Here is a 12,974-nt window from a genome sequence, read left to right as displayed (position 1 = left end):
ATAAAAGGAGGAGCCGGTGTACTTTGTAACTTTGTCAGCGCCATAGGTGGCTGCGATTTGTATACATTGAAGGTAGACACAAAATGCTGGAGTAACGTAATGGGCCAGGCAGCATCTCTGCAGGGAAGGAATTGGTGGTGTTTCGGGTCGAGACCCTTCTTGAGATTTGTATACATTGGGTACGCAAGCAAAGAATTTCACTGTGCCTGGTCACGTGACAATAAAGTATTCCATTCCATTCTATGTTTTATTCTTTGTGAGAATCTGTCTCCCTTGGCTTTCAGTTGTTGCTACTTGGTTTAGTTTGAATGTCATCCCTCTCTCTCTCTCCTTTTTCCTCTCTCTCATCTCTCTCTTTGCTCTCTTCTTTCCCCTCACTCCCATCTCTCTCTTTGCTCTCTCTTGCCTTTCTCGTTTCTTTCTCTAAAGAGGAAGTCTTCTCGCTCTCATCTCTCTCGTCTTTCTCTTTACTCTGTCTCTTCTCCGCTCTCGCTCGTCTGACTGCTCTCATTGCTGTCACTCTCGCTTCCCTCATTGCTGTCTCTCTCGCTTCCCTCATTGCTGTCTCTCTCTCTTCCCTCGTTGCTCACTCTCTTGCTCAATTTCCATTGCTCTGTTTCCTCTCTCATCTCGCTCTCATTGCTCTCGTCTTTCTCTTTTCTCCGTCTCTTCTCTCCGTCTCTTCTCGCCTGCTTGCACTCGTTCCCGTCTCTCTCTTTTCCCTCGTTGCTCTCTCTCTTTCTCTTTCTCGAAGTCCATAGCTCTGTTTCCTCTCTCTTCTCTCTCTTCATCTTTTTCTCCTCACACTCCTCTGTTGTTTTTTCGAACTCACACTCCATCTCTCTGGGAACAGTTGCATTAGATGCCACACTGTTGTCCCCATCATTAACAGCAGTGTTGTCATTGTTTGTAGCCACCTCTCTGGGAACAGTTGCATCAGATGCCACACTGTTTTCCCCATCATTAACAGCAGCGTTGTCGTTGTTTGTAGCCACCCCTCTGGGAACAGTTGCATCAGATGCCACACTGTTTTCCCCATCATTAACAGCAGTGTTGTCGTTGTTTGTAGCCACCTCTCTGGGAACAGTTGCATCAGATGCCACACTGTTTTCCCCATCATTAACAGCAGCGTTGTCGTCGTTTGTAGCCATCTGCTTCCGATGGAATCACGTTCAAGATTTTCGGGCCAATTCTTTGTCGAATTTCTTTCCTTTCACAATGTCTTCTCAAAATGTATGCCCTGACTAGGCTCCGTTTGTAAATTTTATCCACAGTTTCGCTGCAAGATTACAAAGACAAAATCTTCGTTATTTCATCCAAAATGCAGGACACATATTGGCATGACACGTATAGTCCTCAAACAGAAACACACGATGAGTGTAAAGTGGGTGATATCGTTGATAGTGAAGACTAAGTGGGGACCCATTGGGCCCCGTACCCCAACGCAATATTCCACCACACACCTTTAGTCACCAACTGTGCAGGCACGGTTGATGGGTTCCTGTTGTGAGGCCAGAGATCCCCATTGTGACACGAGTCACGGCAACCCGCCCCCAGCAGCGCAGGCACAGCCGGCAAGTGGAAGCGCGTCTGCGACGTTTTTAAAGCATAAAATGGCAATGATGTAAAATATAAGATCGATGTGATTGCATCTCACTCTCCCCCTTCAGTCCCCTATTCCCCTCCTCCGTTATACTCCATCTGCCCCCTCCACGAACCCTCCTCTGTTTCCTCCCCTCACTCACTCCCTCCCTCCTCTCTCTTCTCCCTGTCCTCCTCCATTACCTCGCCATCTCTCTTCCTACCCCTCTCCTTTTCCATTCCCTCTCATCCCACAGCACTCTCTCACCCTCCTCTCCACCCTCCATCTTCGTTCCCCTCTCCTCCTCCCCACCCCCACTCCCGCCCTCACCCCTCCCTCCCTCTCCTTTTCCCTACCCTCAGTCCCTCCCTCCCTCCATCCCTCCCTCCCTCCCTCCCTCCCCCCTCCTCTCCCTCTATCCCCCTCCTCCCCACTACTCACCTCACCCCTATCCCACCCCCACTCTCTCTCCTCATCTCCCCCACTGCCCTCCTCATCCTCAATACAGCACTCCCTACATACCCCACTCCCCCCCTCCTCCCCTCTATCCTCCCTCCTCACCTCCCCACTTTCCTCTCCCTCTCCCTGCCTACTGCCTCCTCTCCTTCAATCCTACCATCTCCATCCTCCCTGTTATTGGGAGGGCCTCATTAAGATGGAAAGAATGCAAGTTGGGCTGAATTCCTGTTTCCGTGCTGTATGACTTCGACTATGTCTCTAAATTTGATGCTTCACTTTTCATTCTAATTTCTGGTGAATCGATCAGGGGCCAGAATGGAATTGGGCCATCAAGAAATGGGTAATTAATGGGATGAGGGTCATATAGCGTAGAAACATTCAAAATATTGTGTCCATGTCAATATCAGGATTCAGTCCACATTAATCCTGTTTACCAGCACTTGCTCAATGGTCAACTAAACTTTGGTGATACAAGTGCTTATCCTATCACTTCTTATAGATGGAGAGTATCTCTTCTGCCATTTTCCCAGTTAATGCATTCTCTGAATGAAAAAAAACATTTCTTCCTCACAGCAACAAGAGATTAGTGTGCAAAGATAGAGCACATGGTATTGTGGGTAAGGTATTGACATGGATAGAGAACTGGTTGCAGACAGGAAACAAAGAGTAGGAATTAATGGGCCCTTTTCAGAATGGCAGGCAGTGACTAGTGGGGTGCCACAAGGCTCAGTGATGGGACCCCAGGTGGATGCTATGAGGCTGCAGGGTGACTTGGATAGGTTGGGTGAGTAGACAGAAAAATGTCAGATGCATTATAATATGGATAAATGTGAGGTTATCAACTTTGGTGGCTAGAACAGGAAGGAAGATTGTTATCTGTATGGTGTCAGAGAAGGAAAAGGGGAGGGTTCAATGGGACCTGGGTGTACTTGTACATCAGTCATTGAAAGTAAGCATGGAGGTACAGCAGCAACGAAGAAAGATAATACTATGCTGGCCTTCATTGCGAGACGACTTGAGTTTAGATGCAAGGAGGTCCTACTGCAATTATACAGGGCCCTGGCGAGACCTGAAGTATTATGTGCAAATTTGATCTCCCAATTTGAGAAATTATATTCTTGCTATTGAGGGAGTGCAGTGTAGGTTTACCAGGTTAATTTCCGGGATGTCAGGACTGACATATGATGATAGAATGGGTCGATTGGGCTTGTATTCACTGGAATTTAGTAGGATGAGGGGAGATTTTATAGGAACATTAAAAAAATTAAAGGATTGGACAGGCTTCATGCAGGAAAAATGTTCCTGATGTCGGGGAAGTCCTGAACCAGGGGTCACAGTTTAAGAATAAGGGGGAGGCCATTTAGAACAGAGATGAGGAAACATTTTTTCACCCAGAGAGTTGTGAGTTTGTGGAATTCCCTGCCTCAGAAGGCAGTGGAAGCCAATTCTCTGGATGCTTTCAAGAGAGAGTTAGATAGAGCTCATAAAGATAGCAGAATCAAGGGATATTGGGAGAAGGAAGGAATGGGGTACCTATTGGGGATGATCAGACGTGATCACAGTGAATGGCAGTGCTGGCTCAAAGGGCCGAATGGACTGCTCCTACCCTATTGTCTATTGTGTCCCTGATCTTAAACACGTTGACTTTCTGGAAGTTACCTGTGTATCCTGTACCTATGCCCCCAGCTTGGCATGTCACCAAATACTCTAACAATCTTCTTCAAATTTACTGGAGACAATGTTTCCAATTGTGCGAGAGTCTGGGTACAGAGGCCATTACCTCAGAATAAATGAACAGGAGATGAAACATAGGCAATAGGTGCAGGAGGGGGCCATTCGGCCCTTCGAGCCACTGCAGCACTGGAGTCCCGGGTCCAATCTGGACTACGGGTGCTGTCTGGACGTAGTTTGTACGTTCTACCCGTGACCTGCGCGGGTTTTCTCCAAGATCTTCAGTTTCCTCCCACACTCCAAAGATGTACAGTTTTGTACGTTAGTTGGCTTGGTATAAGTGTAAAGTGTCACTAGTGTGTGTTGGTTAATGTTAATACGTGAGGATCGCTGGTTGATGCGGACTTGATGGGCCAAAGACCTTTTTGTGCTGTGCCTTTTTGTGAATTTATCCCTAAACTCAAGCAAACTAACCTAAACTTATGAACTTAGAACATATCCTGCCTGTCTGGTTCCATTGTGACTTGGTACGACAATTCATATCCACAAGGTCAAAAGAGGATGTAGAGACTCAGCCCAGTCCAACACATGTGCAGCCATCCCGACCATCAAAAGTAAATTAATCCAAGTGTAACTGTGTCTCAAAGAGTCAAAGGTGGTTGTATGGTACATGAAGATGACCATGCAATTTGACATTGAATAATCTATATGGTAACAACTCCATTGCCCTGCACAGACCAAATAAAAGGTTTACCAAAGTGGTACTGAATGGCCTACTCCTACACCTATTGTCTATTGTCTATTGATTGAACATTCAATTCACACACTGCTAGAAATGGAGGATATTTTAAGAAAGAAAGGGCAGTCCAGTGACACGGCTTGTCGAGCTGCTGCTTCACAACACCAGCGAGCTGGGTTCAATCCTGACGATCGGTTCATAAATTCATGTGTGATAGGAAATGTGTGAATTGGTCATTCGGTCCATCAAGTCTACTCCGCCATTCAATCATGGCTAATCTATCTCTCCCTCCTAACCCCAGTCAATCATGGCTGATCTATCTCTCCCCACTAACCTTATCCCCACAACCCCTGACGCCTGTGCTGTGTGGAATTCTGTCTGTGTGGAGTTTGCATGTTCTTCCTGTGACTTTGAGTTTCCTCCGGGTTCTCCAGGTTCATTCCACATCCCAGACGTGCGGGTTTATAGGTTTATTGACTTTGATAAATTTTACCCCTAATGTGTAGAGACTGGATACAAAAGTAGGATAACAAAGATCTAGTGTGACCTGGTTATCGATCGACTCGGTGGGGCGAAGGGCTGGCTTCCATGATTTGTCTCTAAACTAAACAAATCTATAAAGATTTCAAGATGGCAATCTTGCTTTATCACCAATTCAAAGAATATGTACAAAAATACTTACCAATACAATTATTGAAGGAGGAAAAGAGACTTCACACTTTGGACAAATTGGTACTCTTCTACTATGAGGCAAAACAAAAGATAAAATGTTAAAAATCACACTACGCACCAATTTACGATTGGCAAATACCACATTACTTAACCTTGCAGTAATCAGGCAATACACAATATCAGAAACAGTTTCTTCATGACAGTGTTAATGTTAACAACAGTTGTGGAAATGTTCAGTGGGTGGAAGAGAACGATCTAAGAGGAACACACACCCTTAAGGGATTTATTGCAACTGTGATCATTTTTAATTGGATATCAAGAAGCACACGGCCAGGCAGGTCAATGATGAAAATAATGATTTACGCCAAGTAGGGTATGGATGGTAGAACTGTGTGAATGGGGGGCCTTTTAGAAGGAGATTGGGAATAATCAAAGCTGGAATGGCAAAAGAATACGAGGGTTGATATATAAAGAGAGTTGACATCGCATGGCAGAGCTATAGAGTGATAGAGTAATAGCGTGTGGAAACAGGCCATTCATCCCAACTTGCCCACACCGGCTAACATCTCCCAGCTACACTATTCCCACCTGCCTGCGCTAACCTGTCCTATCCATGTTTCTTAACTGTTTCTTAAACGATGGATAGTCCCTGCCTCAACTACCTCCTCTGGCAGCTTATTACCCACCACCTTTTGTGTGCAAAAGTTACTACTCAGATTCCTATTGAATCTTTTCCCCTTCACCTTGAACCTAAGTCCCGTGGTCTTAGATTCACCTACTCTGGGCAAGAGACTCTGTGCATCTAGCCGATCTTATACAAATCATCTATATATCATCTACAAATCATCTTTATATAATGATCACCCCTCATCCTCCTGTGCTGAGAATAGTGCCCCAGCCTACTCAACCTCTCCCTGTAACTCAAACCCAGAGTTCTGGCAACATCCTCGTACATCTTCTCTGTACCCTTTCCAGCTTGACAACGTCTTTCCCATAACATGGTGCCCAGAATGGAACACAACACACAAAATGCGGCCTCACCAACATCTTATGTAACTGCAACATGACTTCCCAACTTCTATAATCAATAATCTGACTAATGATGGCCATTGTGCCAATAGCCTTTTCGACCACCCTATCTACCTGTAACTCCACCTTCAAGTAGTCATGCACCTGCACGCCTAGATCCTCTTCTCTACAACACTCCGCAGAGGCCTATCATTCACTGTGTAGGTCCTGCCAATGTTAGAATTCCCAAAATGCAACACCTCGCATTTCTCTTCATTAAACTCCATCAATCATTCCTCAGACCAACTGACAAATCGATCAAGATCTGCAAAACTACCCACTTTATGTCATCAGCAAACTTGCTGTTCTTGCTGTCTATGTCCTCATCCAAATCATTGATATAGATGACAAACAATAACAGGCCCAGCACTGTACCCTGAGGCAGACCACTAGTCACACGCATCATGTCTGAGAAGCAACCTTCCTCCATCACCTTCTGCTTCCTTCCATGGAGGCAATTTTCCATCAATTCAACTATCTCCTTTGGAGTTGCTGCCTTTCAGCCCATAGGCCAAGGTTCGATCCTGACTACGTGCTGTCTGTATGAAGTTTGTACATTCTCCCCATGACCTGCATGGGTTTTTTTAATGAGATCTTCGGTTTCCTCCCACACTCCAAAGACATACAGGTTTGTAGGTGAATTGACTTGGTATGAATGTAAAATTATCGCAGGAGAACATGAATAAGGGGTTTGTTGGGACACTATCTATCTATCTATCTATCTATCTATCTATCTATCTATCTATCTATCTATCTATCTATCTATCTATCTATCTATCTATCTACTAATGTAGTTGATGGGAGTTTCTGGCAGTTTGCAGCTATGACGTCACAATGGGATCTCACAACCCGCCACCCGACAATGACATCACAATGGGATTTCATTTGCAACAATGTTGTGATCATAGAACACTTAGTCCTGGCAAGAACAGGAGGGGGAGGGGGCAGAGAGACGCTTGAACAGGAGGGGGAGGGGGCAGAGAGACGCTTGAACAGGAGAGGGAGGGAGTTCAGGGAGGGGCAGGGAAAGTGAAATTGGAGATTTTTTAAAAGTTCAGTCAGCAAGTGCTTGCATTTTTTTAAGTTTAAAAAGAGGGAGGATGAGTGGCTATGGGTGAGTGGTGGAATATTGCATTGGGGAACTGGTTGTGTTGGGGGAATGGGTGAGTGGTGGAATCTTACGTTGGGGAATGGGTTGCATTGGGGGACAAGACCATCCGTGTGTCAGGGGGATGGTTTGCATTGAGGGAATGGGTAAGTGGGGGAATCTTACGTTGGGGCATCGTTTGCGTTGGGGGACCAGGCCTCCTGTGGGGGATATGGGTGAATGATCTAATATTGTGTTGGGGGTATGCATTGTGTTGGGGGACCAATCCTCCCATGTGACAGGGATCCAATGGATGAGTGGGTGGCATCTTACATTGGGGAACGGGTTGCGTTGGGGCCCAGACCTCCCTTGGAGGCTATGGGTGAGTGGTGGAATATTGTGTTTGGGGAACGGGTGAGTGGTGTATTATTGTGTTGGGGGAATAGGGCACAATGGGTCCCACTTGGTCTAATATATATTACTAAAACTCTATTTTTGTTTCTATCCATCTATGCATGTTTGCCCATGTGATCCTGGAACTACGCCAAAATGGTACACGATAGTGCTAAATGTTTACACCACCTTACTCACCATTGTTTGTTTCAAGTTTTGTTCAGATTTATGTTATATTTCACAAGTTATTGACATTTAAAAGTTTACAAAACCCCACTTTCAGAACAATAACTTGACAGATGCTGTGGAAGTTAATGAGAATTTCTGGCAGTTTGCAGCTGTGACGGTCACAATGGGATCTCACAGTCCTCCACCCGACAATGAAATCACAATGGAATAAGCTCTATCCACCAAAAAACAGCTTGACATACAATTGGTCACCGTTCAGGTTAAAACACGCTGCTATTCCTCAACTCCTTCAATTTGAGCTGCTGCTACCACTGCCACGGGACATCAGCAGCGCACATGGTACTGAATTCATTTATGCACGCGCATAATTGAACGCGGCACTGAGCTTACAGCGAGGTCTGGCATGGACACAGGCACAGAGCGCCGATCATTGGGTCGGCTAGTCAGATCAGGTACTAAGTTGGTTCCAATCATATATGTGGAAGTACTTTGTTAGCCTTGGGGACTATGTGTCACAGCTGCATGATATAGCATGCCTTGGCAGCTGCGTTGGCCCGTTAATTTTTCCTTGTATATGTTGCCACCAGGAGGAGTTATCAATTAGCATAATGTAAATGTTCTAAGTTATGCCAATGACACTCATTATACCTCTCTGTTGAACCCACTGATGCAAATGCCTTAAGTTCTTTGACCTCCTGCCTGTTTTTCATTTAAAAGATTGATGAATGTTAACTTCATCAGAAATATTATTACTTGAATCAAAACCCAAATGTTACTCGGTAAACTGTGAAATTTGACTGCCTGTGTCAAAAACAAAGTCACAAGCCTGGGGGTAAAAATTGACAATCTCAAATAAATAAGGTAACGAAGTGTGCTTTCTATCACCTCAGAAATATTGCTTAAGTACGGCCTTTCTTAACTCAACATGACAGTAAAAAACTCATACATTCTTTCATATCAAGGAACTACTGTAACGCCTTCAAAATCCACCAACATGTTACAGGTCATTCAAAATACTGCAGCTCGGCTTTTAACAAATACCAAAAAAATGGAGCATATCACCCCAGTATTATCATCTCTGTGAGATTCAGGATAGACTATAAAGTCCTCCTTGTCTATAAAGCCCTAAACGGCTTAGGAGCAGCATATTTTACAGACTCCCTCCTTCCCTAAGTGCCTACTCGAGCGCTCAGGTCTTTTGATGCCGGCCTGTTAGCCTCTCAATGCCTCAGCAATAAGAAAATTTGCTTTTTCAATGACCGCCCGCCAACCTGTGGAATACCCGGCCCAGGGCTATGAGAGACACCCACTCAGTTGACATTTTTAAACGGCAGCTAAAAGTGAATCTTTTTAATCAAACTTATTACTGATTTTACTCTGTATTTGACCTCATTGTTTTTTGTCCTTTTACATTCCCAATTTTATATTTTAAATATTTATATAAATCTGTGCTTTTTACGCTATAAACTGCCTGCGTCCATCCTATTTTAAATTGTATTTTTTGTTTAGACCTGTGTTTATTGTGGAAAGCACTTTGGGTTGCATTCAATTGTATGAAAAGTGCTACACAAATAAAGTTATTATTATTATTATTATTATTATTATTACCTGTACTAGATCACTGCAACTCTCCCCAGAGCCCTGCAATACGACTTTAGGTAACTAATGTAATTAAACTGATTTTTCAAAATTCTAGATATGGGGAACCTAAAACACAAATATTAACAAAAGAAAAGAAGAGAAAGGAGAAAACCTTTTAGTTTAACACATGGAAGGAACAAATGAGGAACTGGCTTGGGGGGACGGCCGTGAGGGTGGGGAAAGAGCAACGAGGACCCTGCGTGAGGGCACCACGTTGAGGGGGGAGAAGGATAATGGACAATGGAGGACACGTTGTGGGGGGACCGCCATGCCGTGAGGGAGGTGGGATGAACAAATGGTGACCTGGCACAGCGGGGGGATATTTGATACTTTGGAAGCGCCCTTTATGGGCGACTATTATGGGCAAATAATTTCACAGTGACCTATCACATGTGACAATAAAGTGTCATTTTACCTCCCCCCCTCCAGCCAAGGACCCAAGCAGTCTTTCCAGGTGGAGCAGAGGTTCACCTGCATCTCCTCCAACCTCATCTATTGCATCCGCTGCTCTAGGTGTCGGCTGCTCTACATCGGTGAGACCAAATGTAGTTTTGGCGATCGCTTCGCCCAACACCTCCGTTCAGTTCGCAACAACCAACCTGATCTCCCAGTGGCTCAGCACTTCAACTCCCCCTCTCATTCTAAATCCGCCCTTTCTGTCCTGGGCCTCCTCCATGGCCAGAGTGAGTCCCACCGTAAATTGGAGGAGCAGCGCCCCATATTTCGCATGGGTAGTTTACACTCCAGTGGCATGAACATTGACCTCTCCAATTTCAGGTAGTCCTTGCTTTCTCCCTCTTTCCCCTCCCCTTCCCAGCTCTCTCTCAGCCCACTGTTTCCACCACTTCCGCCTCCCCCCCACCCCCACATCAGTCTGATGAAGGGTCTCAGCCTGAAAAGTCACCTTTCCTTCGCTCCATAGAAGCTGCCTCACCCGCTGAGTTTCTCCAGCAATTTTGTCTACCTTCCATTTTTCCAGCATCTGCAGTTTCTTCTTAAGTAATTCAATTCAATGTCACAGGTCAAGTATGAATATATATTGACTTAACAGCGGGACAGGTTGAAATTTGAGTTAAATAGGCAAGGTCAAAATTGTTTTGTGAAAGGGAACCATTATGAAGCAGCCTCCTCAGTCACCACCTCAAACCTGTGTTCAAAAGGGAACTGCAGATGCTGGAATATCGAAGGTACACAAAATTGCTGGGGAAACTCAGCGGGTGCAGCAGCATCTATGGAGCGAAGGAAATAGGCGACGTTTCGGGCCGAAACCCTTCTTCAGACAGTTTCGGCCCGAAACGTCGCCTATTTCCTTCGCTCCATAGATGCTGCTGCACCCGCTGAGTTTCCCCAGCAATTTTGTGTACCACCTCAAACCTACTGGGTCTGAGTCTGTTCACTCAGTTGAGGAATGATAGCTGCTTATCTAATTGCCTCAGAGACTTAAAGGTACCAGTTCTTGATGACCACTGAAAATCAAAGTTGAATAGAGGAGCACACAAAATGGCAACAATAAAATTAAGGAAAAAATTAAACCAGCCTTTAACTCACCAAAGTCTTCACTCAGTCAACAATGCACCTTCTTTTGAGCTTGAGTTTAGTTTACTGTTGCGTGTTCGGTGAAATGCTTGGAACAGTGAAAACCTTTCCAGTCAGCAACAAGACAATATATGACTACGATCAAGCCATCCAATGCCAATAGTGCTTGCCAATTGGAGGCTATGGGATATGAAAGCTAACAGATTGATTGGTTGAAATATCCCTTGCAACATGTTGTCCTTGACTCATCTCCCAGGAGGAAGCAGGAAACTTCTCTGTCCAAACATGCTGATGAACTACCTTATTGCTATTTTCAACAGCATCAACTTCGTAATCAATGAGGACATTACTGAAGGGATAGAGCTGAAAGGCAAAGTTGTCAGTAGAGAAGGTTTAAAGCTTTTGTATGGTGGTGGTACGTTTAAATTACAGGCCATACAACACTGTGAATATAGTGAACTACTCAGACAGTGGACAGGAGGCGATTTCAATTCAGATAGCTTCATTAAACATCAATCTGGATTACAAAGATACTGTCAGTTACTGTCCATGGAAACATTACATGGCACTACGACAATTTATTCCCAGAGAATACACGGCTTGGTGCACGTGACAATAAACTAAACAAAACTAAACTAAAAATAACATATTATATGTTGGTGACTCAAAGGCTCAGTCAAATGGTTCTTAAATTTCACAACAGTCACTGTCTCCACTACCCTCTTTGGAGACTTGGCTTATAGGGATGTACAAAATCATGAAAGGACTATATAGAGTGAATGGGCAGAATCTTTTACCCAGAGTAGAAGAATCAAGAACCACGGGCTATGGGTTTGGTCGTTGATGTATATTGATGTATATTGTAAATATTGTAAATAGCTGCGGTCCCAGCACCGAACCTTGCGGTACCCCACTAGTCACTGCCTGCCATTCTGAAAGGGACCCGTTAATTCCTACTCTTTGTTTCCTGTCTGCCAACCAATTTTCTATCCATGTCAGCACTCTACCCCCAATACCATGTGCCCTATTTTTACCCACTAATCTCCTATGTGGGACCACATCTAATACTTTCTGAAACTCCAGGTACACTACATCCAATGGCTCTCCCTTGTCCATTTTCCTAGTTACATTCTCAAAAATTCCAGAAGATTAGTCAAGCATGATTTTCCCTTCACAAATCCATGCTGATTCAGACCGATCCTGCTACTGCTATCCAAATGTGCCGCTATTTCATCTTTTATATTTGACTCCAGCACCTTCCCCACCACCGATGTCAGGCTAAATGGTCTATAATTCCCTGTTTTTTCTCTCCCGACTTTCTTAAAAAGTGGGATAACTTTAGCTACCCTCCAATCCACTGGAACTGATCCTGAATCTGTAGAACATTGGAAAATTATCACCAATGCATCCACGATTTCTAGAGCCACGTCCTTAAGTACCCTGGGATGCAGACCATCAGGCCCTGGGAATTTATCAGCCTTCAGTCCCATCAGTCTACCCAGCACCATTTCCTGCCTAATGTGAATTTCCTTCAGTTCCCCTGTCACCCCAGATCCTCTGGCCATGAGTATATCAGGAAGATTGTTTGTGTCCTCCTTAGTGAAGATGGATCCAAAGTACCTGTTCAACCCATGTGCCATTTCCTTGTTCCCCATAATAAATTCACCTGTTTCAGTCTTCAAGTGTTCAACTTTGGTCTTAACTATTTTTGCCCTCTTCATATACCTAAAGAAGCTTTTACTATCCTCCTTTATATTTTTGGCCAGCTTACTTTCATACCTCATCAGTTCTCACCGTATTGCCTTTTTAGTTCACTTCTGTTGCTCTTTAAACATTACCCAATCCTCTTGCTTCCTGCTCATCTTTGCTACAGTATACTTCTTCTCTTTTATTTTTATACTGTCCCTGACGTCCCTTGTCAGCTACATTCGCCCTTT

General features: G+C 44.5%; 1 protein-coding gene across 1 annotated transcript; it reads right to left on the bottom strand.

Annotated features, from left to right (window-relative positions):
• Positions 1-467: 467 nt before the first annotated feature.
• On the bottom strand, positions 468-11,183 carry LOC116986126 (protein PXR1-like). Its single transcript, XM_033041340.1, has 3 exons — positions 11,050-11,183; positions 5,134-5,191; positions 468-1,279 (listed from the first exon to the last, which is right to left on the bottom strand). Exon 3 carries the CDS (start codon positions 1,149-1,151, stop codon positions 468-470), a length of 684 nt encoding a protein of 227 aa, XP_032897231.1. The 5' UTR covers positions 1,152-1,279; positions 5,134-5,191; positions 11,050-11,183.
• Positions 11,184-12,974: the final 1,791 nt, after the last annotated feature.

The sequence above is a fragment of the Amblyraja radiata genome, chromosome 1 (genome assembly GCF_010909765.2).
Source record: "Amblyraja radiata isolate CabotCenter1 chromosome 1, sAmbRad1.1.pri, whole genome shotgun sequence".
Lineage (NCBI taxonomy): Eukaryota > Metazoa > Chordata > Chondrichthyes > Rajiformes > Rajidae > Amblyraja > Amblyraja radiata.
This window is presented reverse-complemented; position numbering and strand designations above follow the sequence as displayed.